Source organism: Drosophila persimilis, unplaced genomic scaffold (genome assembly GCF_003286085.1).
Source record: "Drosophila persimilis strain 14011-0111.01,24,50 unplaced genomic scaffold, DperRS2 tig00000000-arrow-pilon, whole genome shotgun sequence".
Taxonomy (NCBI): Eukaryota; Metazoa; Arthropoda; class Insecta; order Diptera; family Drosophilidae; genus Drosophila; species Drosophila persimilis.
Window position 1 is genome coordinate 1,093,626 of NW_020825288.1, and position 26,111 is coordinate 1,119,736.

The 26,111-nt window shown below is 47.4% G+C and overlaps 3 protein-coding genes across 3 annotated transcripts; 2 read left to right on the plus strand and 1 right to left on the minus strand.

The window, feature by feature from the left end:
* The first annotated feature begins 4,167 nt into the window (after nt 1–4,167).
* Nucleotides 4,168–6,552, plus strand: LOC6595318 (prolyl 4-hydroxylase subunit alpha-2). The gene is made up of 7 exons (XM_026994930.1): nt 4,168–4,395; nt 4,472–4,623; nt 4,679–4,829; nt 4,887–5,080; nt 5,139–5,770; nt 5,833–6,001; nt 6,060–6,552. The coding sequence occupies exons 1-7, from the start codon at nt 4,181–4,183 to the stop codon at nt 6,134–6,136; spliced, it is 1,590 nt and encodes a 529-aa protein (XP_026850731.1). The 5' UTR covers nt 4,168–4,180; the 3' UTR covers nt 6,137–6,552.
* Nucleotides 6,553–7,524: 972 nt separating this feature from the next.
* On the minus strand, nt 7,525–9,491 carry LOC6595317 (prolyl 4-hydroxylase subunit alpha-1). The gene is made up of 5 exons (XM_026995430.1): nt 9,223–9,491; nt 8,861–9,163; nt 7,952–8,804; nt 7,721–7,889; nt 7,525–7,642 (listed from the first exon to the last, which is right to left on the minus strand). The coding sequence occupies exons 2-5, from the start codon at nt 9,031–9,033 to the stop codon at nt 7,551–7,553; spliced, it is 1,287 nt and encodes a 428-aa protein (XP_026851231.1). The 5' UTR covers nt 9,034–9,163; nt 9,223–9,491; the 3' UTR covers nt 7,525–7,550.
* Nucleotides 9,492–10,078: 587 nt separating this feature from the next.
* LOC6595316 (prolyl 4-hydroxylase subunit alpha-2) lies at nt 10,079–12,711 on the plus strand. Its single transcript, XM_002020407.2, has 8 exons — nt 10,079–10,282; nt 10,420–10,682; nt 10,748–10,899; nt 10,955–11,105; nt 11,163–11,356; nt 11,415–12,046; nt 12,109–12,277; nt 12,336–12,711. The coding sequence occupies exons 2-8, from the start codon at nt 10,474–10,476 to the stop codon at nt 12,410–12,412; spliced, it is 1,584 nt and encodes a 527-aa protein (XP_002020443.2). The 5' UTR covers nt 10,079–10,282; nt 10,420–10,473; the 3' UTR covers nt 12,413–12,711.
* The last annotated feature ends 13,400 nt before the right edge of the window (nt 12,712–26,111 follow it).

A 26,111-nucleotide genomic window follows, 5' to 3' on the forward strand; every position in this document is an offset into this window, starting at 1 on the left:
TTCGAAGCATCGAAGCATGTCCAGCAACAAACAAGGAGCGCAAATAAAGTCCACTCCATTACCGGCGGGACTTCAGGACTCCCATACGTGTGTGTCCTTTGTGTGCACTTCCTACGTCTGTGCGGAAGGTTTTTTAGCCCCGGAAATTTGTCTTGCGGCTGGTCCTTGGTCCTTGGAGGTGTGATTTGTTTTTTAAATTTTCCGGGGCACTCCTTGAGGGAAGTTTCGCCAGAAGTTGGCCAATTTGTCCCTGGAATTCCTTCCGTGAAACAGGGGTTTCCCTGTTTTCGCAGGACTTTTGCAATGGCAGTCACGTAGCATTTTCACTTGCATCAGCCCCCCCGATCCGTGCGAGTATTTGCCCAATGACATGCGGCAATTTTCCACTAAATTTGCTCCGTCAAACATATTTTCCAGACGGTAGAGGGAGGAGGAGAGGAAGAGTCCTGCCCTGCTCTTGCCTCCCACTCTGCACCTTCTCATAAGGAATTCAAATTAATACATTAACAATCTGGAGAGAGAGATAAGCGACCTTCAGGGATGGGAGGCAACTCCTCTCGCCAGGTAATAAGCGAAGAAGAGCTTCAGTTCGTGCCACAGTCTAGCATTGCTTGGTAGCAAGCAATCTGCCTCAAGTGGCAGTTAGGGAGCGTGCCAAGTGCCACGGATTACACGAGAACCGGCGGGGGTGGGTGGGTTGGCAAGGGGCTATGGTTAACCGCCACAAAGGTATTTATCCCCATTGTGCTTCGTGGCGTCGTGGATTGGATTAAGTGCTGTTGCTCTCAAATTAGGTGAGTGTCGTCACGTGACACAAGATGTGGCAGGAAGATGAGGCTGAAAATGAGGCTGTAGGTGGCCGTAACGATTGGGTACGTTTACAGGGGGAATGTAGCTCCAAAAGGAGGTGGAACTCAATCAGAAAAGAGGAGGAGCAGATTAGGAATCTCCTTAATGCAGCACTTTGGCTATGGCTCTCCGTCCAAACAGAGCTTAACCCCTTGAAGGTCCTACTTTCCTGGAGTCTCGCCAGGCGACAGACATAGCTGCTCTACTCTTCTCCGGTTACACTTCATAAATCTAAAGAATTATGAGCCGTAACGCAGACGGAAACGGAGTGCAACCGCAATGGCAACACGTCCGTGTCGGTGTCCACCAGCAAGAGACAAAGGGACACAGAGAAAGAGAGGGAGGAGAAGAGCAGGGAGTGCCAAAAGGGAGCCCTGAACAGGTAATAACGGTTGCACGATTGGTTTCCCCTGACAATTTCTGTGAAAATTTACAAGCTCCAAATAGAAAAGGAAGGGCAGACACAACACTCAGGGAAAACATTCTTAAATGTTTTTTCGTTTCACTTTATACTTACCTAAAATGTTCGTAGGTTAATATTTCCAATAAATCTATGAAAGATTCAAATTTGTAGATCTCTATATCTGTATAATTTACAACTCACTTTTGCCAGTATTTGACAGTCATTGTTTGGATGACGGGGTCGTTGTCGAATTTGTTAGAGTTGCACGCCGATACCTGGAAGGAGGTTGCCCATCTGCCAACTTATTTTGCCATTCGCGTGCTTACGTCGCAGCTATCGTATCTTTAATTGAAGACGGAAAACTTATGTATTTATTTGTAAAAGTATAAACACTAATTTTATTTTGTAAATGGAATTATTTGTATTAATTCCATGAAATACTAATGAAAAAAGACTTTATTTATTTTGGCTCTATTTATTTCCCCAGTGAATCCCCCCAACCGGCGACAGCCGTGCAATGTATCGGATTACCGCAGCTGCAGCACGAGTTTCAACCTCTTTTCTCATTTTCCCCTTTCTCTCTCTCTCTGTCTCTTTGCATCGCCTCGAATTTTATGATGCCCATAATTCGATGTCGCATAGAGTTTTATGGGCGGACAATCGATGGCATTGATTTTTGCCGGATCAGATTGTTCCTTGAGGCAAGAATCGCCTTCAAGTGGAGGTTGAAGTTCAAAGCGACGCGATGCGACGTGGCAATCGCTTTAATTGAGTTGCGCCACGGCCTCATGCCTTTGTGCCTCATGGCCATGCCCCGTGTCCCGTGCCTCATGCATATGCGGCGCTCAATTAAAAGTGCGCCAAGAAAAAGACAGAAAGACAAACAAAAACGAACTCCTTTTCCTTTGAGGGGGGTGCCACAGCCACCGTCTGGTCTGATTCGAAGTAGATGTCTGCAAGTGACTCGAGCCTTGAGTCCTGAGGAGTCCTGTGTCCTGTGTCTTGAGAGTCCCCTGTCTGTTGACATTTCGCGGTATGGAAAAAATTAAATTAAAATGCAAATTAGGCATTCCTGTGGCTGTGGCAGTGTCGTCTGGATTGCAGTCTTCCCCTTCTTCCTTTTTGGCAGCAGGTCCTTGAGGAGCGGCAGCAGGTTACCAAAAAGTGACAAATTGCTGTAAACACCGAATCGTTACGTATACGCCTCGGGGGACCTACAGGAAGGATACTGGAAGGCCCTCGACTGTCACCTACTAAAAGGATGAGGGGAGAGGAGAGAGTCCTACCTAGTGTTTTATTTTATCTTGTGTATATTTTTGTCTACTCCCAAGAAGTCCTTGGGATTTCGTTTGCTGCCAAGATGAATGTTTTTTTTATTTCTGCGCCCCTTGACTTTTTCTCCACAGTTTTCCTCCATTTTTTTTTGTGGTAAATTATGCAAAGTAGTTGCGTAATGCCCTTGTTACAATAATTTAATCTTGTAATCTGTTTCTGTGTCTCCCGTTCGGCTTTCGGCGGAGCCACAAGGGAGGGAGCAAGTGCCATAAATAATTCACTGGAATCTGCCTCTGCGCGAGGCTTCTGGCTGAGATGGTTCCTTCAAGCGAAGGCATCTTCAAGGAATCTCCTTTCGCATTTTTAATTTCAAGGTAAATAAGCGAAGCATCCAGAAACGGAATCATAATGAGAGGAATCCTCCACTCAAGGTGACTTCTGCCTCTTCTGCGACACAACCCTCTCTCTTTGCCTCTCTCTCTCTCTCTACCTCAAAGATTGACATTTCAGAGCGGAGCAAAGGCCCGTAATTCAATTTCCGCGGAAGCTGAAAGCTGAAACAAAAATAAAAGTAAAAGGCGCAAAGTTTTCCAAAAAGCCAACCCCTTTTCCATTTCTGATTGGGAGATGGAGTGGGATGGGAGGATTATCTGCGGCTGGCTAATTATGGGACCATCCTTTGAGGGGCAGGTCCTGCCCCTGTCTCTCCGTCACCACATCCTACCCCCAAGGAGCACACGTCAGGCCATAAATCAGCTGCCAGGGAAATGTAAATCCAGAAAACCCAGCGAAAAGCGAAAAGAAATCGCAGACAACATAAAATTTCAATAACATTCTTGTCTCCGTGCCACAAGGTGCACAAACGAGAGGCAATAACACACAAAAGTACAAAAGCAGGAAGAGAAAGGGGAAGGAGCAGGAGAAACGGAAGCAATACACGTTGACACGTCGCACGGATACAAAATGTGGCGCTGTTAGTTCCGCAGCTAGACAAAGGACCAGGGCCAGGACCAGGACCAGGACCACGACATGGGATACAAAGCGGAGGACGAAGGACATCGGAGCAGCGTAATGTAACGGAAACTCTATTGAATTGCGATAAAAATCGCGTTTGCCAGGCTGGTGTTCCTTTTTGCCATCTAGAATGTAGAATCCTCCTCCTCCTCCTCCTCCAGCAAAAGGATGCAAGGCAAAAAGAAGGAGACACGGGTTTAGCCAGTTTAAAGGATACTTTGCGGCTTGTCAACAGGCGGCAAAATTTATTGCAAATGTACGCCAAAATGAGTTGCACGAGTTCTTCGATGTGTTCGGTGTGTGATGAGAGTCTAGAGAAGGGTATGATGATTTTGAGGAGGGGATGGAAGGGACATATGTGGGATAAATGGAAAGGTGTCTAAGGGTGTAGAAATGTATTCCTCCATTTGAATTTCACGAAGTTCCAACAAAAAAACCGATAAATCAGCAGATAATCATTACTGCGACATACTTAAGCCACCGTTGGCTTTGTTTCACAGCATTCGAAGCTCACTAATTAAACACCTTATTATTTCCATTCAAACGATACGTTCAAGTTGCCCTTCACTTTTTAAACACACGAAATAGCACAAAATAAAAGCTATATTCTGCTTTCCAGATGATAAATCCAACACTACAATGCTGCCACTCCTGATTCTCCTATTCCTCACGAGTGCTGCTGGTCAGAGTCAGAATCAGACGAGAACGGAAACGGAAACGAGCTCCAATCCACCCAAGGAGTTTATGATCTCAATGGCTGATCGAATGGAGCTGCTGCTGCTGGACAGGGAGCTGATCTCAAACCTCGTGCAATATGCTGATAAGTTACAGGAAAAAGTCAACGTGCTGCAGAGGTGAGACTAGGGATAACGAGATCCGACCCCCTGAAAACCGTTTGAATCGCTTGGGTGGGGTTGGGTGCTCCCACAGATGTGCAAAGGCGATGCGGACACCTCTCCAGGCTTCGAAGGGAAGGGAGGAGGAGTACCTTTCGAATCCACTGCACAGTTTCCAACTCATCCGCCACATGCACGAGGACTGGAGCCATTTGGAGAAGTTCATGCGACAGCCTGTGGGGCAGGGTGAGTGCAAATCTACGAAAGAATAATGGATATAATCGCCACGCTTTCTATTCAGATCAGATTAGTTTCCTCAAAAACAAGGCAACAAAATTTCCTTCAGTAGAAGAGACTGAGGATGCCACGGAGGCTATTTATCGGATTATTCTCACCTATAATGTTCAGCCAGCGGATCTCGACCAGGGGCTAATAGATGGCATGCATTACAAGTAGGTCTCCAGCAGGATTACTCTACTTCAGCTGTTTATTCCAAAATCCTTCTGCAGCAGTAGTATTTCAGTCAAAGATTGCTTCTCTCTTGGAAGCCTTTTCTTCCAGTGGGGCGAGTACGGCAAGGCTGCAGAAATGTTAGCCTACTCCTTGGACCAGGTTAATCCAGAGTATTATTCGGTTTACGATGTGCTGGAATTTGAGTCAAGCGAGGTCTTCATGCTCCTGGCCCGCTGCCTCGTGGAGATGGGTGAGTAATCATGATCCGACATTCCTCTGCTGAAGATCTATCTCTCATTCATTGTCAGACATGGAGGAGGACGCTCGAACTACACTGATGGCCCACCCAGCTCTGGTGGAGCACTCGGAGCGTCTGCTCACCCTCTACAGAAACACGAGACACGTCCCTGTTTCGTGGAAACTGATGCCCTTTCTGCCCGAGGAATTCAATCAGATCTGCCGCTACTCGCACCAAAATAAACCCTCGCGTCTGCACTGTCGCTACAATACCACGACCACTCCCTTCCTGCGCCTGGCCCCCCTACGGATGGAGGAGCTGTCGCTAGATCCTTATATCGTGGTCTACCATAATGTTCTCTCCGACGCGGAAATAGCCGAAGTGGAGAGAGTTACTGAGCCGCTTCTGAAACGCAGTGTCGTGTTTGATGGAAAGGAAAATAAGATGTCCACCAGCAAGAAGCGCACAGCCCTGGGAGCCTGGCTCCCCGACGATAATATGGACGTCTCGGGCCGGGCAGTGATACAACGCATCTTAAGGCGCATACACGAACTGACCGGCTTAATAATGAACGATCGTCAGGACATGCAGCTGATAAAATACGGCTACGGGGGCCACTACGATATCCATTTCGACTACTTTAATACCTCCTCTCCGATCACCAAGGCCAGAGGCGACCGCATGGCGACTGTCCTCTTCTATGTGAGTCTGATCGAAGCTCTTTTTGAAGGATAACTGAAGGATTACCTCTCTCTCCCTCGAAGCTGAACGATGTGAAACACGGCGGCTCCACTGCCTTTACCGATCTACAGCTTAAGGTCCCCTCGGAGCGGGGCAAGGTCCTCTTTTGGTACAATATGCGGGGGGAGACACACGATCTGGACAGTCGAACCCTTCACGGTGCCTGCCCCGTCATCGATGGCACCAAATCAAGTGAGTATTTCTTGTGGGCTTTCATTCCTCCAGCTAAAATGTGTCATCTCTTTTGCAGTCCTTTCCTGCTGGATACACGAGCTGGATCAAATGTTTATCCAGCCCACCTATCGGTCAGGGAATAGGCTTTCATAGAGCATCAAGATGTGGTATATTAAATTCTTGCCAAAGCCAGAAAAGAAATCCAATATTCTCTGTAACAATATATTCTTTATGAAAAAATTCTTCCAAATTCTATTAAAGTGTGTATCATGTCTAGCAGACTATTGAAGATTAAGATAAATACATCGGCTTTTGCTCAATTTAAATGGAACTAGAGGACATACGATTTGTCATTAGATTTGTTTCAAAAGATATAATCTATCTGGATCTGGAATATATCAGGTGTCGGACACCTTTGTGATCTCGATAAGAAGTAATGCGTGGTACGGGAGTGGGAGTGGGGCCAACCAACGTGCTCACACGCACATTTTCGTAATCTTCTTTGATTTTTCGTCTGTTCTTCCTGTTCGTTCCTACAGTCGACAGTCAAAAAAGGCCACCTTGCGCAAAAGTTGAACAAATTGCTGTTCTTAATTATTTACTTGGCAGTCACGACACACGCAGCACATATACACAAATAGATCAAAGCATACTTGATTATGTTTACATTTTGTACAGTATATTTGAATATTGTTCATACAATCCCGATTACAAAATTGTGTGTTTTTGGGAAGAAGGTGAAAAATGGATTAGCCTATTCGCATGGCCACCAAATGTGAGGAAGTGTGTGTTTAAAATCACTTGAAAGGAGTAACACTCCCGCCGAATAATTTTGGACAATGCCAGAACTGTGGAATTTATGACTTATCCCTTTCAAATGTCATTGTTCTTTAGTGCCTGTATCTAATCTGTTCCTGTTTATAATACATTCCAATGATTTTAATCCAATTCTACCTCATCTCGGATAAATGTGATCTTTTTATGGCCTCGCACACACAGTAGCCCAAAGCGAAGCCGTGATGCTGCGATTTAAAAGAACTTTGAAAGCTCTGGTTTTATCAGCAACCTTTGTGCCTACCATCAATACTCTATGATATAGTGGTCCAATTTTCAGCAAATTTTTGTGGGCTATGTACAAGCACGTAATTGGATCTTTGTCTTGTTGGGATCTTAGCTGCAAAGCAAGTGTTTTAATGCTCTATTCCCACTCAAATTACCCTCACTTAGAGGATATATAACTCTTAACAGCTAAGAGAAGATTTCCCAGAGCGCCGCTCTCCAAAAATATCATCAGCGAGTCAGTACATGAGTCGCTGCACCCGTGTCGCGACCTTACAATACTCGATACTGATGCATTACCGGTCTCGGAAGTCAAATCAATCACAAGAAAATACTATTGCCACCACAACGGATACATCTTTGTTGAAAGTATTGAAACAAGTATCAATTGGATCGCTTCATGTGACAAAACCTATTAGTAATCACTGTGGCAATGTTCGTTAAAGATGAGACATTCCTGTGACCCTAATACACTAGGGCTTTCAATAGCTATTCAATAGCTGAAGTCTTAATTAAATTGCCTGTAGTCCTTCTGCCGAGGTGGATAGTAGGTGGACTTGACAAACATCTGATCCCACTCGTATATCCAGCCCGCCATTACTGTACGGAAAGAGTAATAGATATACATATGTAGACATACTATCTACGCGAGTATACAGATACATCCTCCCGACTCACCCATTTTAGTGCCAACGATAACGGGACAGGCGCCGTGGAGGGTGCGATAGTCAAGGTCGTATGTCTCGCCATCCATGTTGTGCCAGAAGAGGACTGCGCCCCGCTCCGTGGGCACCACCAGATCCAAATTGGGGAAGGCAGTGGCCCCCCCATGCTCCACATCGTTCAGCTGTGCAAACAGAATCTATAGAAATGAGTCGAAATTCTTTGGATTCCACTGGGAGTACCCACGTAGAAGATCACGGTGGCAATGCGATCACCATGGAGACGTGAGGTCGGTGTGTGCACGCTGAAGAAGTCGTGGTGGGGCACGTAGATCCCGCCAAAGCCGTACTTCAGGAATTGAATACGTCTCATGCTCGTTAGCATGAGGCCCGTGAGATCCGTTATTCGTTTCTGAATGCACTCCACCAGCTGTATATCTCCTGTCACCAACTTGGGGTTCGGGATCCCGACTTCATCGGCGGAGCGGACGGGTGAGATTTTGGGTTTTTTTGTCTCCTTATCGAAGATGCGCGCGCGGTGCAGCAGAGGGGTGCTCATGTTTTCCAGCCTGGCCATCTCTTCGTCGCTCAGGACATTGTGGTACAGCACGATGTAGGGGTCCAAGGAGAGCTCCTCCATCCGTAGGGGGGCCAGTCGCAGGAAGGCTGTGGTTGTGGCATTGTAGCGACAATGCAGGCGCGCAGGCTTCGAGTGGGCTGCGGATCCGTCCGTCTTCCGTCTGCTCATCGATCTGCAGAGGCGGTTAAATTTCTCTGTGAAGCCCCTGCTCCCAATGTTGATGGATTGCTGGGGTGGATGCTCCTGGAAGTGCGACACGATGTGGTAGGCCTTGTCCCCGAACGTTTTGTCCCCCCTCAGAAGAATCTCTGCCTCGTGGAACCTGTCTAAGGCCACCAGGCAGCGGGAAAGCAGAAGGGTAATGCCACTGCTCGTGGCCCCCAGCTCCTCGTAGTACTCCAGAGGTTGCTCCTCCATCAGATCTTGGGACAGGGTCAGCCACTTGATGGCTGTCTGGTAGTCGGCTACGTGGAAGTAGAACTTCCCCAGCGCCTGGCAGTCCAAAGCAGAGAGCCGACCCCTTTAAGAGCGAGGAATATCAACAATCTGCATCCAGGATCTCTCAGCGGTACCCACCTGTACTGGATGCCATCCAGGACTCCCTCGGCCACATCCTTCGGTTCGAGATTATGCGTGTGGACAATGCGGAAAATTCCCCACATGGCCTCTGCCACATCTTCCGCCCCAGGAAGCTGCTCCCGCATCAGCTCCAACGCAGCGATCTGCTCTTGCCCCACGAGCTGCTGCATGAGCCTCTCCACGGGGCCCCAGTCCTCGTGCAACGTGCGGATGAGCGGGAAACTGTGCAGCGGATTCGATAGGTACTCCTCCTCCCTGCCCTTTGCCTCGTCCAAAGCCCGCCGCCAATTCTCAGCCACTCTAAGACCACAGATTATATCTAAGACTGGTCCCATATGAAACTCTCCCCCTGAACTCACCTCCTCAGCACACTGATCTTCTTCTGCAGCTGCTCCGCGTATGCGTTGAGATTCGCCGCCAGCTCGAGGTCCTGCTCCACAAGCTGCAGTCTGCTCTGCTCCGAGACGACATAGTTCTTGCGGTGGGTGTGGTCTTTCACAGTCTCATCGTACCAGCCACGGAGGCCAGGCCGAGTCCAAGAGCCAGCATCCGCATTATGGGAGTCATCTTTCGTGAGTATCGCTTTGCCAGCGAGTGGGTGATGGAAAATCGATGCATAAATAGCATGTCATCGGACATTCGTTGCGGTCAAAAAGTGATGTAAAAATGTAGCTGTAGCACACCACAGCTGGAAGTACGCTTGATAAGCACTGAATTGTGATGCCACTGATTTACGGGGAATGTAATAAAGAGGAGTATGACAGGAACGCAACAAACACATTTTTAAATCGATTACCTGCATAAACAAACAGGAAGTCTCAATGCAATACAGAGCCCTATACTAATCAACACGAACAAGTGCGTTCTCCAGAAGCAATCCGACACCGATCGCCAGCTGCAGTCGCGCCTTTTATGCAGTCCCACCGTCTCCCACACGTAGGCCAACGTGCCGATCGCTTATCAGCCGCTCTCAAAAAGTCAACGACGCTGACGCTTTAAGCCGAAGTCGAAGCCGAAGCCGAAAGAAGCTTTAAGCTCCGCAGCCGAGGTGCAACGATCAACAGCTTATGAAGAATAAAACAGTTCCTTGTGAGACTTTCTAGAATTCTAGTGTACCAAGTTCCAAGTCAAATTTATAGGTACCGAAAAAACTCTATTATAATTCACATCAGTTTCCATTGCAATCTTCAAACAGCGAATATTGCTCTCTGAGAAGTGCCAAACTATTCCTCTAAGACAATCATCGAAAGTCGCTCTTTCCCTTTCTAACCCATACACACTGCTGCAGAGGAACACGCTCAACGCGCGCTTGCTTCATTTTGTCCCCTTTGAGCCTCTCTGAGCGAGTCGTCTCTCTCCTGCGCACTCTCTCACTAACACCTACCCAGCAATGGGACAGACAGTGGATAAAAACAAACGGTAAATTGTAAAGAAGGCAACGAAAGAATACCCTGAGAAAAATACTTGGTCCCGAGATACATATGTACATACATATATTAGTACCACTTAAAAAAACTGCGGAATACAAATAATATCAACCCCTTTCTGTTTTTCAGATGATATTTTGTGCTTTTGATGACGGTTTGTAACTTATCACATCCAACACTACAATGCTGCCACTCCTGGTCCTCATAAGCCTCACGAGTGCTGCTGGTCAGAGTCAGAGTCAGACGAGCACCGAAACGAGCTCCAATCCACCCAAGGAGTTTATGACCTCAATGGCTGATCGAATGGAGCTGCTGCTGCTGGACAGGGAGCTGATCTCAAACCTCGTGCAATATGCTGAAGAGTTGCAGGAAAAAGTCGACGTGCTGCAGAGGTGAGACTCGAGATAACTACTGAGAACCGTTTCAATCATTTGGGTGGTGTTGGGCGCTCCCACAGATGTGCAAAGGCGATGCAAATACCTCTGGAGAATTCCAAGGGCAGGGAGGAGGAGTACCTTTCGAATCCGCTGCACAGTTTCCAACTCATCCGACACATGCACGAGGACTGGCGCCATTTAGAGAAGTTCATGCGGCAGCCTGTGGGGCAGGGTGAGTGCAAATCTACGAAAGAATAATGGATATAATCGCCACGCTTTCCATTCAGATCAGATTAATTTCCTTAAAAACAAGGCAACGAAATTTCCTTCAGTAGAAGAGACTGAGGAAGCCACGGAGGCTATTTATCGGATTATCTTCACCTATAATGTGGATCCAGCGGATCTCGTAAAGGGGCTAATCGATGGCGTGCAGTACAAGTATAACTCCAGCAGGATTACTCTGTATCATCCGTTCATTCCATGTTCCTCCTACAGTAGTAGCATTTCAGCCATTGACAGCCTCTCTCTGGGAACCCTATTCTTCCAGTGGGGGGAGTACAAAAATGCCCACGAATATCTTCACTACATCTTCGATCTGGTAAATCCAGAGTATTATTCGGTCTACGATGTGCTAGGATTGGCCTCAAGGGAAGTCTTCATGCTCCTGGCCCGCTGCCTCGTGGAGTTGGGTAAATGATCATGATCCGACATTCCTATGGTGAAGATCTATCTCTCATTCATTGTCAGACATGGAGGAGGACGCTCGAACGACACTGATGGGCCACCCAGCACTGGCGGAGCACTCGGAGCGTCTGCTCACCCTCTACAGAAACACGAGACACGTCCCTGTTTCGTGGGAACTGATGCCCTTTCTTCCCGAGGAATTCAATCAGATCTGCCGCTCCTGGCACCAAAATAAACCCTCGCGTCTGCACTGTCGCTACAATACCACGACCACTCCCTTCCTGCGCCTGGCCCCCCTACGGATGGAGGAGCTGTCGCTAGATCCTTATATCGTGGTCTACCATAATGTTCTCTCCGACGCGGAAATAGCCGAAGTGGAGAGAGTTACTGAGCCGCTTCTGAAACGCAGTGTCGTGTTTGATGGAAAGGAAAATAAGATGTCCACCAGCAAGAGGCGCACAGCCCTGGGCGCCTGGCTCCCCGACGATAATATGGACGTCTCGGGCCGGGCAGTGATACAACGCATCTTCAGGCGCATACACGAACTGACCGGCTTAATAATAAACGATCGTCAGGACATGCAGCTGATAAAATACGGCTACGGGGGCCACTACGATATCCATTTCGACTACTTTAATACCTCCACTCCGATCACCAAGGCCAGAGGCGACCGCATGGCGACTGTCCTCTTCTACGTGAGTCTGATCGAAGCTCTTTTTGAAGGATAACTGAAGGATTACCTCTCTCTCCCTCGAAGCTGAACGATATGAAACACGGCGGCTCCACTGCCTTTACCGATCTACAGCTAAAGGTCCCCTCGGAGCGGGGCAAGGTCCTCTTTTGGTACAATATGCGGGGGGAGACACACGATCTGGACAGTCGAACCCTTCACGGTGCCTGCCCCGTCATCAATGGCACCAAAACAAGTGAGTATTTCTTGTGGGCTTTCATTCCTCCAGCTAAAATGTGTCATCTCTTTTGCAGTCCTTTCCTGCTGGATACACGAGCTGGATCAAATGTTTATCCAGCCCACCTATCGGCCAGGGAACAGGCTTTCATAGAGCATCAAGATGTGGTATATTAAATTCGTGCCATAGCCAGAATGAAGAAATTTCCAGAAAGGGGTGGCGAAACTCTGTTGGGGTTTCCATAGATATCTTAGTTTCGAACTTGGAAAATTCGGAAGATTCCCATAGTACTTCCTGAAAATCCGATATTTTCTGTAACATTATGTTATATTCACAATATATCTTTAAGATAAGTAGACTATGGAAGATTCGGATATTCTCTGATGATGATAGAATTTACAGCAATATCCGGAGCTATATCCGGAAAAAGAAGCATCGAATAAAAGTGGGAAACAGCTAGAAAATATAAATCTTTACTTGCAATCGTTCCTTAATCGTTTTTATTTTCCGTGAAATGCGTGAAGGACAATCGTTATCTGAACGAACGCACTGAATATAACCCAAAGAGGAAGGAATACGCATGTGCAAAATGTATGTGTCTTACGGCTTGGACCCCAGACGTGTGAAGTCAATCTTCTCGGACTGCAACAGCGGCTTTAGTGGCTCAGCAAAGACGCGAATCCCTTCGACGAGACTCTCCTAGAGCGTGAGCCTGGGCACCATACCGAGTATACATACAATGATCATCTGAAATGACTGGTATACCCAGACGTTCAGACGTTGATGAAGACAGCTCCCAAATTTAATTAAAGTTACCTTCCCAATGTTGGAGTTTGACTGTAGACTGCTCTTATCATGGATTTAATTGACAGTCTGTTTAATTACGGTGTGTGGTGCCTCCACCTCGAGGAGCTTCACCATTCCCGCCACCGATGTGGAGTAGCTCTGTTCCCCTTCGACCTGACATTGGACCTGTACCCATCCCCAGTGTGCGATCAGTGTGAAAAGCAGAATCCTCCACTTCATGGCTCGCTCTGTGGCGTCTTGGTCTGTCTGACTGCCAGAGCCAACTGTCGCTTTCGGCGCCAAAGATAAATGCTTACCATGATTATTATTGCTATTGGTAATTCCATTGCTATTTCTGTTGCTCTGATGTTCTGCTGTGTCTGTGGCCCACTGATAAGCGGCGCGCATTGATAGCGACACGCACGATTTAATTAAACCGAAGAGCACCGGCGCAGAGCCCCACCTGAGCGGACCGCAGACGTGACCGCAGAGCAGGCAGCGGGCTGAGAGTCACCGCAGAACGTGCCGCTCGTGGGAGCGGAAGAGATGCTTCTGATCGATGTTTGATCGTTTGATCGATGACGGCGTATGCCCTGATGGATCTATCGAATATAGAAATATGTCAAAAAAATATAGTTCGGATCAAGAGACACCGAGACACACAATACAATCAAAGTTTTGGGAGACACATTGGCTAAGTTTAGAAATTTCTCACCTTTATTAGACATATAGTACATCGACCTGTATTCTTTATTTGCAATATATGAAAAGAGAATCTGGCATTCGTTTTCTCTGACTCTACTTCGTCCTTCTTTACGGTGGAATGTGAGTTGCTGTGCTCCTGCTGACAATGTTATCGTTACGGTTATTGATTGAAATTTGTACACTCTGTTGCCACACATATGGATGCTTGCCCCCAAGAGGATGAGGTGGGGGAGTGCCACAGGAGAAGGCGACAGCTGTTGCCGCTACTTGGCTGTGGCTGTTGCTGTTGCTGTTGCTGCTGCTCCGTTTTTGCTGTCCTTGCATTTGTCTCGCTCCTCAGGCAGGTATCTCCATCTCCTACTCGCCCTCCCCAATTTTGTGCTACACGCACATCCTGTCACTTGCAGGACCTAACACAGAGATACGCTGAGAGAGAGAGAGAAAGAGAGAGAGAGAGATGTGTGGGGGAGAGATGGACAATGGCCACATCAATTGTGCATTTCATTTAACTTGCCACGCCCGTGTGACTTTTAAGTGTTGCCACACACTCCCCTATCCACCATGCTCTTCATTTGCACCCCTTTCCCCTTTCTCCTGTGGAGAGAACGAGAGAGATTCTCTGTAGAGAATCCCTGCTGCTGGACATGACAGCTTCTGCTTGAGCGAATGCGAATCTCTGCCCCTATCCAGAGGCAAACATGTTGCTGCCTGGCCCAAAAGGCCGAAAGCCAAAAGTATCTCCCCCCCGCCGCAGCCCCACTCCGCCTCTCACTCTGTATCTGTATCTCTGTTTGGGTTTTTAGGTGTGTTAGGTATTATCTCTCTGGTCCATCCACACACCCACACCCACACCCACATCCCGCTGTTTCCCTCGGAGCAAACTTTCCCTCTGTGTGCGTCTGTGTGTCATTGTTAAATTTTGCGCTCGAACGATCTGCAACGGATGACATCCGTATCCGTGTGGCAGGCGTATGGCAAGAAGTTACTTTTGTGATTTACAGTATGCTGCCACTCCGGTACTTTTTGTTCATCAAAGAGTGCCCCTCCCGGCCCCCACTCCCCCACGGAGCTCCCTCCTCTTCTGTTCGAAGGTGCAGCCCAAAGGTCGAATGTCGTTTGCTGGTTGTCGCTTGTCGGTTGCTGGTCGGTCGTTTGGCTCGTCCTGTCGTTAGCATTTGGCTTAAATTGCGCAAAATGCGTGTAATTGCTGGAACTGACGATTGAATGAGTTCTCTCGTGTATTTGTCGTGTATTAGAAGGAGGCATTGGAAGGGGTAGTAGTAGTAGTGTCCTGTTTCCTCAAGATTTAAAGTTTCTGATTTGATTTGCTCAACCCGCAGCCACCTCCTGAAACCTCCTGCATCCTGTATCCTTCAGAGTGAAAGACAGACAGACTGCCTGCCTGCCCATAGTAATTATGAGCGCATTGTTGTGCGAAAAATTGAGTTTAAGTTTCGAATTTTCCAATGGAGAGCAGCTCGTCCCGGAGTTTGTTTTCACTTGGAAACTTGTCTCCTGCCGCAGCTCCTGCCCCTCGAATTGGACTCTGCCAGATGTTTCCGTTTCCTCTTTTGGGGAGAGTGAAAGTGTTGCCGAGGATAATCATATTTAGAAGTGGGGCTGCCAGATGAAGTTATACTGGGTTGAAGGTTTGAAGGGTATCCTGGCTATCCTTTGGTCTGGCAGCCACAATTAATGCATTTTTATTGCCCCGTTCATCATTCAAAATTTGTCAATAGAACGAACCCCTGCCAGAGCCCAGATCCCAGACCGCAAGCCATTTAATATATATCGTATATAGAAAGAGAGGAGGAGCTGCCGCTGGACACCCAGGGGACAGGAGACACAGCCTATAGGTATTTTATTATTTATCAGCCATTCACGATCGCAGGACCTGCTCCTGTTCGAGGCTGGGGGCTTCTGTTTTATTTTATATAAAGGCAATATTTCTGCGAGCGAAACAATAAAGTCGCGCTGTCATTGATTTATTTGTCTGCTACTGGTGCTGGTGGTGCTGCTGCTGCCCCTTCTGCCTCTGCTGCGTGCAACAATAAACTGGCAGGCACTGTGCAACAACGCAACGAAATGCACTCGCACAATGCACAGGAGCGGCAGGAGTCTGAATGGAGGAGGTCCTGGCTAGGTGTCGAGCCTCCAAACATAATTCATTTCCGCTCATTGTCAGCGCAGTGCAGCGCAGGAGTTGATTCTTTTTTCTGTGGAGCCTGGATTTAAAATAACAGACCAGAACCCATGAAAAGAATCCTCAAAGTGCGAAAAAAACACCAGAGGAGCCCCAGGATCAGGAGAGGAGGCAGGAGGCTGCAGGACAATGCAGGTAAATTGACTGTGGCAGATCCCCGGGCTTTGTCCTCCACAAATTGTCCTCTCGACTGCTCCTGCCATGCAAAGGCTGTATAAAAATACTTGACGATTCATTGAACAATTCGCCGGGAGCTTAACGCAGTCCTTGAGTCCGATTCCAGGCTCTACCCCTGCTGACATATGCCCCAAAGTGAACTAAGCTTCCCCTTTCCCTCGCCCCCAAAGAGACACAGAGAGAGAGAGAGAGGCAGGATGACATAATTAAATCCTTGCAGTAATTAAATTCCCCAAAAAAGCAAATAAAACCCTTTTTCTCGGGGAACTACCTTAATTGCATGCGATAAGCCGTTAGATTCGGCCAGGGCCAGGGGATGGGGTGCCTGAAGTTGTGCGGGAGACGGGGCGCATACGTAATGCAAATTATTTTCAACATTTTCACATTTAATTGCGAGGCAGAGGCAAATACAGGGGACAGCAGCAGTAGCAGCATCAGAATGAAAGAGGATTCCGGACGGGACAGGACGGGACACTCGGCACATTCATTAAGCAAACCCCTGCCAGAAGGGTGGTATGGGGCGACTACTGGTCAAGTGTCCCATGTCCCATGTCCAGTGGGAGGACAGAGGAATGCGGCGCTGCAGGGGGGACCATCGCATACCACATGGAAATTAAGTTTTCGCATTTCCTACCTTTCCTACCATATGGGGATTCTCGCATTTGGGGCTTTCTCTCTCTCTCTCTCTCTCTCTCCCTTTTTTTCAGTTGATAATCCAGCATAATGCGCTTTTATTTGGAATAATAATGTTGCTGTCGACATTGGTCCGGGCTCATTAAATGCCAAGTGAAATGCCAGCAAATGCCGCCAGCAGGAGACGAACCCCAAAAAAACCTAACAAAAAAACAGAAAACGTAGAGAGATTTCCACATAAAAGTTGTGAAAGCCCCAAAAAGGTTTGTTCACCGCAAAATTGTTGCATGAGGTGTCAAAGTTCATTCCGTGGCTGTGGCTGTGAATTAATTCCAATGCCTAACCACCCCCGCTGTTTCGCCCCCCCGTTAATTGTGGACATTTTCCGGGAAATTAAGTTTTTCTGTGGGATGAGATGGGTGTGGGCTGGATAGAGTGGGAGATTTGATAAGTCTTAGAGCTCCACATTTATATATTTCTATCATTTTATAAATAAATAAATATTTGCGATATTTATGGGATTCTAAGGCAGATCGAAAGATATAGTTTTAGTAGTTTTGTAGGTGCAAGTCTTGAATTCCATTCCATTCATAGATGAATCCCCAGACATGACAAACGCAGTGACAGTCGCATAGATTCCAGATTCCTGGGCCAAAAGGACAACGAACCTTTCGGTTAACCGAAGCTTCCACAATAAATCTCATGGAAAACGATTTCCCAACATTTCCACTATGCCCCCCACCCCTGCAGTACACCCCCTCCTGGAGAATGTCGCACTTTTGGCTTCTTAGCAGAAAATTCTTGCGGCCTTTGCTCAAAAATAATTTATCATTTTCCCTACGCTTTTCCCTGAAACATTTCAGTGTGTGAAAATTCCCTGGCTGTGCCACACGGTTGGAGGGGGGAGTGGTGGTTGGCTGCTGCGGTTGCAAGTGCGAAGGAGGGGTTCCTTCTACCTTTTCCAGGGTTTCGTGCGGTTTCAAGTTTTGTCAAACTGTTTTATCGTCATTTAAAGTTTTTCCGCCGCCTGGTGCTTGTTTTTATAGTTCTGTAATTTTGGAATTGTTGGAATTCCGGGAGAACTCTCTTCCAAGGGGGAGAGGGAGGACTTTTCCCCCAGGTGGGGGTATGCCCCGGAATGGGGACTGGGGACTGTGGACTATGGACAGTGGCCTATGGCTGGAATACCTCAACATTAAAATGCCATTAATGCATTTGCGTAATGTTTGCCACGCTCCCCGCTCCCTGCCCCCTGCCACAGCCTCCTCCCGGGGCACACACCTCATTGAAAGCCCATTAAAGTGACTTATGTGTCGGGGAGTCCGTTCCGTTCCGATGCACTGTCCGGAGACCTCGTCCTCGTCCCGTTCCCCCTCTCCTTTTGGGTGCGGGAGAAATGTAAAAATTGCATTAAAAGCGAGTGCCATCGGAGGAGGGGATGGCCAGGAGAGTGTGTGTGTGTATGTGGGAGTGGCAGGTGGATGCAGCATTTGTCTTATCAGCTCCTGGTTCTGGTTCTGGTTCTGGTTCTGGTCCTCGGCCATCCCTCTTCTCTGGAAACTGGGACTGGGACTGGCAAATGGCAATGGAATGGCCAAATGGTCGGCCACACACATTTGCCTGACCATAATGAGCGGCAATTACCCCGCATCGGCCGCAAATTTGCATTGCACATTCGGGAAAAATGTTGCAACACATTGGTGGAACGTGCAGGGAGAAGGGACAAAAGGGGAGTAAACATTGTGCAATCTTTTATCAACAGCAATAATAACAGACATTGCGAATGCAAATGCAAATGGAAATGGAAAATGCAAGTGGAGCCCCGAGTGCAGGGAAAGGGAAAGGAAACACCAACTGGCATTTGGGGGTTCGTTTTTTGTTTGTTTTTTAATTGCGCCTACTCGAGGGTTAAGCGACTCGAAAACGGTAAGAGGTAATATGCGAAAAGGGAAAGCATATACTTTCACTTTCTCTAACCAATAAATGTGCATATAAGAATCGAACCAGCTCGACTTTTCATTGAGCTTTAACAGCTCAATAGCAATGGAAATATTCAGAGAAAAGCAGAGAAAGAGTGAATCAGAAATTCCTTAAAACATCAAAGGGTAGGTACAATGTTTAAACGTTAAACACCCAAAAATGCACTTATTCCTGATGAATTGGTGATGGGTTCTCCAGCCTCAGCTTCAGAAGAAAACTTGAAGAAGTTAAACCGCAAGCCGGAAGCTGCTCTGGGGCCTTAATCCGACTCCCACTAATACGACTCAATTTAAGCACCGCTAAATCAACAACTGCCACTCAGCGGGGAGGCAGAGGCAGGAGGGGAGGGCAATCTCCAGAACGGAGACAGAAAACGTTCTCGAAGATACGAAGATACTCGTACCAAGAAGATTGAATAAACTGTGAGTAAAATTAAAAGTGCCAGAAGGAGAGTACGAGCACGAGTACTAGAGTAAGGAGAGCACCTAGAGCAGAACAGCCACAGTACACCTACAGGACACCCACTTCCTTAGACCGCATCCTTAGACATTTTCCCCATTTCCCATTCCCATTCCCGATTCCCGACTTTCCCATTGCTGAAGAACAAGTTCCGTCAGAGTGCGCAACATTTTTACGCTTCTTTTGGTTCATTTTCAATGCATTTAACTTGAGTGACTCTTTAATCCTTGTAAGTATCTTACCAGGACCCCAAGACCAGGACGTGCCACCAGGGGAGGGGGGAGAGAGAGGAAGGAAGAGTGCCTTTTTGGAAGGAAAGGCATCTTCTGCTACAATATTTATTTACCTTGCGCCTTTTGTGCCCACGTGCAAGTTTCGTTTCCTTCTGCGACTTGGCCTTTTACTTCCTTAGACTTCAGCTCCCCAATTGTGTGCTCCCTGTCGTCGCTCCCTGGCTACGTGCCTCTCAGGCCAGACCTGTTCCCGGACAGGGGCTCGGGATGAGGGGTTGGGATGTCTGCCACTTGGCATATTTTAAATACATTTCATGCGCTCCTGAGCTCCGTTTGCTGCTGCTGCTACTGCTGTTCCTTCAGGATATTTACTTCTTGAGAATATGTTTACTCGTGTTGTGCATATTTTAATCGTTTACTTTGCCACAGACTTTTCGGCAGTTCTTCCCCTCTGCCTCTGCCTCTCCATCTCGCCATCTCTTCATCTCTTCCTGTCTCCTTCTTTGAGTTGCGTTTAAGTTAAATAAGCCATGCGAGTCCTGTCTCCTGTCTCCAGTCTCCGTCTCTACTCCTGTTGCTGTGGCTCCTTTTCATTTTCTTGACTAATTTCTGCTACGGACTTAAAGCTTCTTCTTCAGGGAAAATACTCTCATAATTGTTATGTTCGTGCCAGAATTTGTTAGCGTGGAACGCGACTCCGCCAAAACGAGACGCATAAATCAGAAGAGCCATGAAGTCCGCTAATAGAAACGTTATGCTATGGACAATGACCACAGGAGCAGTACTAAAAGTACACTGGAATAAAGTTTAGAGTTTCTACTGTAGAAAAATAGGAAATTCATGTAAAATATACCTTTTTTCCATATATTTTCTTTAGATGTTCAGATCTGTTTATTGTGTCTTTGGGTTGCACTTTCATTGACCCTATCCCATCTGCGATTTTTAGCCAGTAGTCACCCGCACTCTGTGATCCGGGAAACAGTGCAAAAACAGAGAACCAACGGCAAACAGGTGTTGATTATTTATCTGTCTGAGGATTGTACGTTCCCCCTGGAACTTTCCTCCTCCCCTTATGGCTTGTATCCCTGTTTCTGTTTCCTGTGGCTGCTCCTGCGAAATTTATAATGAATTCTAATGAGCTGCAGAAGATACGCCGCGTATCTGGCGGCCTCCGGCGCTTCGTTAGCCGCGATGCGAGCTGCGCTTCAACGCGTACCGCTCCGTTCTGTTCTGCTCTGTTCCTTCTGGAGGTAGCAGCAGAACAAAGCGGGATGCTCTGCTCCAAGGAGACGATGGGGGAGGCTGAGAGCGGGGCAAAGTTTGGCGCACAAATAGCCAAGGGCTAAGAAGGAGTTGGTTGTCTGCAAAAGTTCGCCCTGGTATGGTTCTTACATGTGTTCCACAAGTTTTCAAATCCTTCACTTCATTGATGTTTATCGAATATTAAAGGTAATCCACCCATCCATGCACCCATCCATCCACTCATACTCCCTTGGGTTGGACCCTTTGATTGCTAGGTTTGTCGTAAAACTTTTGGCGAGTGGTTCCCCCTCCGCCTTCTCCGGGGGAAACGCCTGCCAAAATTATTTCAATTAAGTTTCTTACAAAACAACCTTCATCCCATGCCACCCCTCAGCTACCCCTTCGTATACCTCTGCCTCCTGGTGGATGGAGGGATTTCCTTTCATTAGTTGCGCTTGTTTTTGTTTCACTCGGAAATTTATCGTCAGGTTCGATGGCTGGCAAAAGTTTTTATTGCACGCCTCTATGCCTCTTCCTCTATTGCTGCCACTGCCGCCGCTTGTTGGCTTTTGATTATTCAAATTAAGCTTAATTGTTAAGGTGGTCTGGCACCCATAAAAGTCACTTGAGTTCTATGAAGATTATTGCTCCTTTATTGGAGGAGAATCACAGGCCATTCCTCTCGAGATTCGTATCGATTGAGGGCCCCGAAACTAGACCCACTTTTCGGAGGCTCTGTTTCTGTTTGCAGATGGAAGCCCCAAAGAGCGGAAACGTTTCCAGTGCCGAATATTTTTTTGTTGCCGGGCGAAAAACCATTCTGCGGTTCACCTTTTTGTGACACTCCCCGCCATCCGGCCATCCGGTGGCTGAAAAAAAGACACAGACGCATTTGGGGGCAGGCGGGAGTGGCGCGAAATTCGAGCATTAAATGGACTGAACTTCCGCCTGTTGAAAGCCACACATCGAGTGCGGGAACGAGTGCATCTGAATTTATGCCGCAATGCCCCCAATAATCCATTTTTAGGGAGCCATCAGACGAAACCAAAAATATCGGACTGCAGATCCATTGTTTCCGTGCTAATTGTTTGGGGCTGCTCTCTGGGACTTTTCTCTTTTTACTTCCACTCTAGAAGTGTGGCATGTGCCACAGCCCATCCCCCCATCCCCCACTCCCCTGCGAACTGCTGGATTCGGAGTGGATTCAGAGGTTTTGCCGGGGAGACGGAACGGGACGCAGCTGCTGGTAAGGTTTGCAATTATTTTGCAAACAATGAAATTGTTGCTTCGTGTGCAAACATAAAATCAAATTGTGTGCGGAGGTGTGTGCAGATGTTACACCACAGTGCAGATACATTCGCACACGAAGATACTTTCGCCCTGGAAGAAGGTGTCTCTCGCTCTCGCTCCGTGCGCGGGACACAGCTGCCGGGCGAGCATTTGCCTTGATTTGATTCCGTTCGGAATCGGTTTACCTATTGGCGAGGGGAGTATCTGCCTGTCTGTCGAGTCTATAGATATGCAAATGAGGGGCGACAGGACCAGGGGAGGCAGGTGATGGCTCCATAAAAACTGTAATCAATATGTCGAGCACACACACACACAGCGCCCATGAGAGGGGGAGGAGCAGAAGGAAAATCGTGTGGCGTGGAGTAGAAGAGTGTTCCATTAAGTTTGCATTTATTTCGCAAGTAGATCTGATCCGCATTTCCACGGGTGGAGAGCGTGGAGAGGGCAGAACGAGAGCACTCCGCTAACAAAGTGCAAATCGAGCGAAATAAATCAAGTGGCCTCTGCGCGGCCCTGCACTGCGCCTGCGGCAAACGACTCGGCGACAAACTCCGCGATCTGGCTAAATTAATCACTTGGCCATACATCAAAACAAACAGATCATGACAAATGCAGAGCGTAAATCGAGCGTACATGCGGATACCACCCCCCGCCCCCCTACCGTACTCTATCTCCCAAAAGTATACGTACCATTCCGCTGGCACACACCTCGGGCCCATTGTCTGCTTCTGTCTTGTCTACCTAAGGGGATAGGGGATAGGGGATAGCGGGTACATATAGATACTCTATCAACGACTGCTGCCTAGAAGGTGGGATGCCACTAATTGGCATCGCTCTGAGTATCGCTGGCTCTAGAGATGGCACTCAATAGCATGATCAAATATCGAATACGATAAGCCTCTAATTGTCAGCCATTATTTATACAAATTATTTACTTGAATTGTTCATATTTTCGGGATAATGTCTTTTGTTTTGTATAATTTCTAGGATCAATATCATTTATATCATGTACGTATTAAATATATATAAAGATAATCGTATTTTTCTTACAATTCGATAGGGAAAAGCAATAGCTTCAAGGAGTTCCATGTTCCTTGGAGTAGAGAAGAAATCAGTATTCATTTACCACTCAGTCTCTTGTGATGCAATATTCTGTACTTTGTTCTCGGGACTCTCCGTGTCTTTGTAGATGATCTCCCCGTCTCAGTGCCAGGGCATTTAGTGTTCGCCTTGCCTTCTTCTGGTTCTCCTTCCTAGTTCTGGATGTTTTTGCCGCTGCTTTAATTAAAATAATTTCCACGTTTGTTGCTGCTGGCTGCACTTTTTCCACGTGAATTTCCCCACAAGCTTGGGGAGGAGCGAACAAAGCAGACGACGAGCGACATAGCCGCTGTCATGTTCGCTTGTCTAGCAATGTGTCCGCTGGCCAGGTCTCTGCATACCCATCTCCATCCCCATCCCCATCCCCATCCCCATCCTCTTTCTCCATCTCCAACTGCATCTCCATATCCAAGGCGTCTGGCCAACGCATAAATTATGCTTCGTTGTCGTCGAGGAGGGAAGCCGCAGTCTGAGGTGACACAAAAGGTACAAACAAAACCCAGGAAGAACTGGCAACAGAATTTCTTGGCACAGTGAAAATAGTTTTCCCTGGTTTTTCCTGGCCTTCCCCCTACCACCCCGCTTCACAGGCTTCATTGTCAGCGCAATGGAGTTTTAATTGTCGCACGGACTGCACATAAATCTGCGCTGCGCGATTTAAGATTTTCTAAAACATTTGAAGTCAATCTATCGCAGCCCCTTATGACCAAAACATGACCACAACACATAACAAATGTTGGATGCCAGAACAGAGCAGAACAGAACAGAACAAAAACAGAATAGACCTGAAGAATGAGTAGTTCTTGGCCAACGGCCAGCCTCTGGCTTTGGCCAGACAATGTCGAGACGCCAAACGCCACAGACTCTTAAAGTGTCGAACAAGAGGAGTCGTCCTTCCTCCCCACTCGCATATTCGCAGAGGGGAGGGAGAGGGAAATGTTTTGCATTTCAAATTGCATTTTAATCGCATTTCAACCTGAAATGCCATTAGACATAATTCGTTTAGCTGCATTCGGTCTGTCCCTGTTCGAATCATTGCGATATGGCCATGCCATGCGACGACTGACTGTTGCGCTCCACTGGAGGACAATTGGCCGTCCCTCCGTCAACGCGTCCCTCCGACCGTCCGTCAGTCCGCACACGTAAATCAACTTTGGCATTGATTTCCACTGACTGGCTCTATTCTGATTGCGATTTGTATGCAACTGTGAGGCACTGTCCACTGCCCCCAGATTATGCAATCAGTCTCCATTCCACATTCCACTCTCTCTCTCTTCCGGACACACACATGTCAAATTTGTCATCCCATAATTGATTGTAAGCCGTCGACCGTCCACTCCACTGACTGTACGTTTAATCAATTTTGAAACGGTATTCGGGCCTGAGTTTTGGACTCGGACTCTCCGGCCAATTGTCTGACGTGGCCCACACTGATGGCAAATACTCCCTCCACGGGGAGTCAAGTGAATAAACTAATTCAAATACTGCTAAGATGTGTCTAATATCAGACAATGAGGGGTCAGACTGCAGTTTTTAGATCGATTTCCATTAGCTTTTCGTGATACCCCGTCGACAGAGGATGCTTTGTCTCTGACCGCGGCCTACCCGACGTCGTCTGCTCACCAATGCCCAAGCAGCTGAGTCGGTCCACAGAATCCAAAAACAAAATTTAGATGGCATTCTTTGGTCTTTGGTGATACCCAGTATGGGACAAGAGGATATGATAACCGTGGACCTTCACATAAGATCCAGAATTTTTGCTCTTAACACTGGAAGGATTTTGATTCGAAGAAAAAGGAGTGTCTGGTCTAGTGTGAATCTAAATGTTCTGTTCCTAATGTTAGACTCCCCAAATATTGAGTGTTTCAAGTGATTTTTACTTAATTTTCAGATATTTTTGATTTTAGAAAGTTTTTTTTCGCTGTGCAGTGCATCGAATCCATCGATCGATCGAGAGGGGGGACAATGCTCGTCTCTGGGCGGCTGCAGCCTTGGCACCTGTCAGCACCTCCGTTCGATTCGTCAGTCGGCCGATCGATTGATCGGGCGCATTGCCCCCACCTCAGTGATTTGTTCAGGTATAAATAGCGACAGCTCACCTTGCGGCCTGTTGAAGGTGTTGAAAGGTGTCGATCGATCGTTGGCATATCGCTGAGATATCTTTTGGGATTTAAATTTAAATGTGTTCGAATCGATTTATCGATTTTCGCAACCCAAATGACCCTGAGGAAGGGGCAGGGGCCCAGGCATGTCTATTGCCTTTTCTTTCCTTCGAGCAGCTGCTTCTCAAAAAGAAAAACTCAATTTCCTCCCATCAAATGCTTTACGATGGGCCGCAGACCGCAACTTGAAATTTAACACACGTTGTGGCGTGTACATTGGGATATCCAAATACATATGTATACGCATACACTCGTATATATATGGATATGGACGACATGTATGTATATATAGCTGCATCGGTTGACCCCTTTGGCCTGTGTGTGTCTCTCCGCTGTCTGGGGTCTGGGCGTCTGCGGGTGGGTCTGCTACTTTTTCATTTTTCGCATGTAATGTGTGTAATCAAAGTAACGAAAATCCAAATCATATTTCCTTCATTGACCACAAAATGTAACCCTTTTCCGCTCTTCCTTCTGCCCCTTTTTCGCCCCCATTCGTCTTCGATGCGCATATAAAACATTTTACTAGATTTATACAATCAATGCTGCCTCCGACTCCGCCTCAGCCTCCGCTTGCTGCAGGATTTCTTAACCTTGTTGGATGGGATACGTTCCTTCCTCCCTCTCTCTCTCTCTCACGTTGGGCAAAATTATTGGTCTGCGCATATGTAATCATCTTTGTGGCTCTGTGGCTCCAGGGGGAAGGATACTGTCCACAGGACACCACAAAAAGTGCACACAATCAAAACGAAATTCGTTTTTTAGGTACAATTCCGGTGTGCGAACATCCAGTCTAGGCATAGCCGACTGCCAGCAGGACGCTTCCCTCAAGGGCTTGCCCTTTGCTATGAAGAAGTGCCCCTGGAAGTCCCTCTGGTTGGATG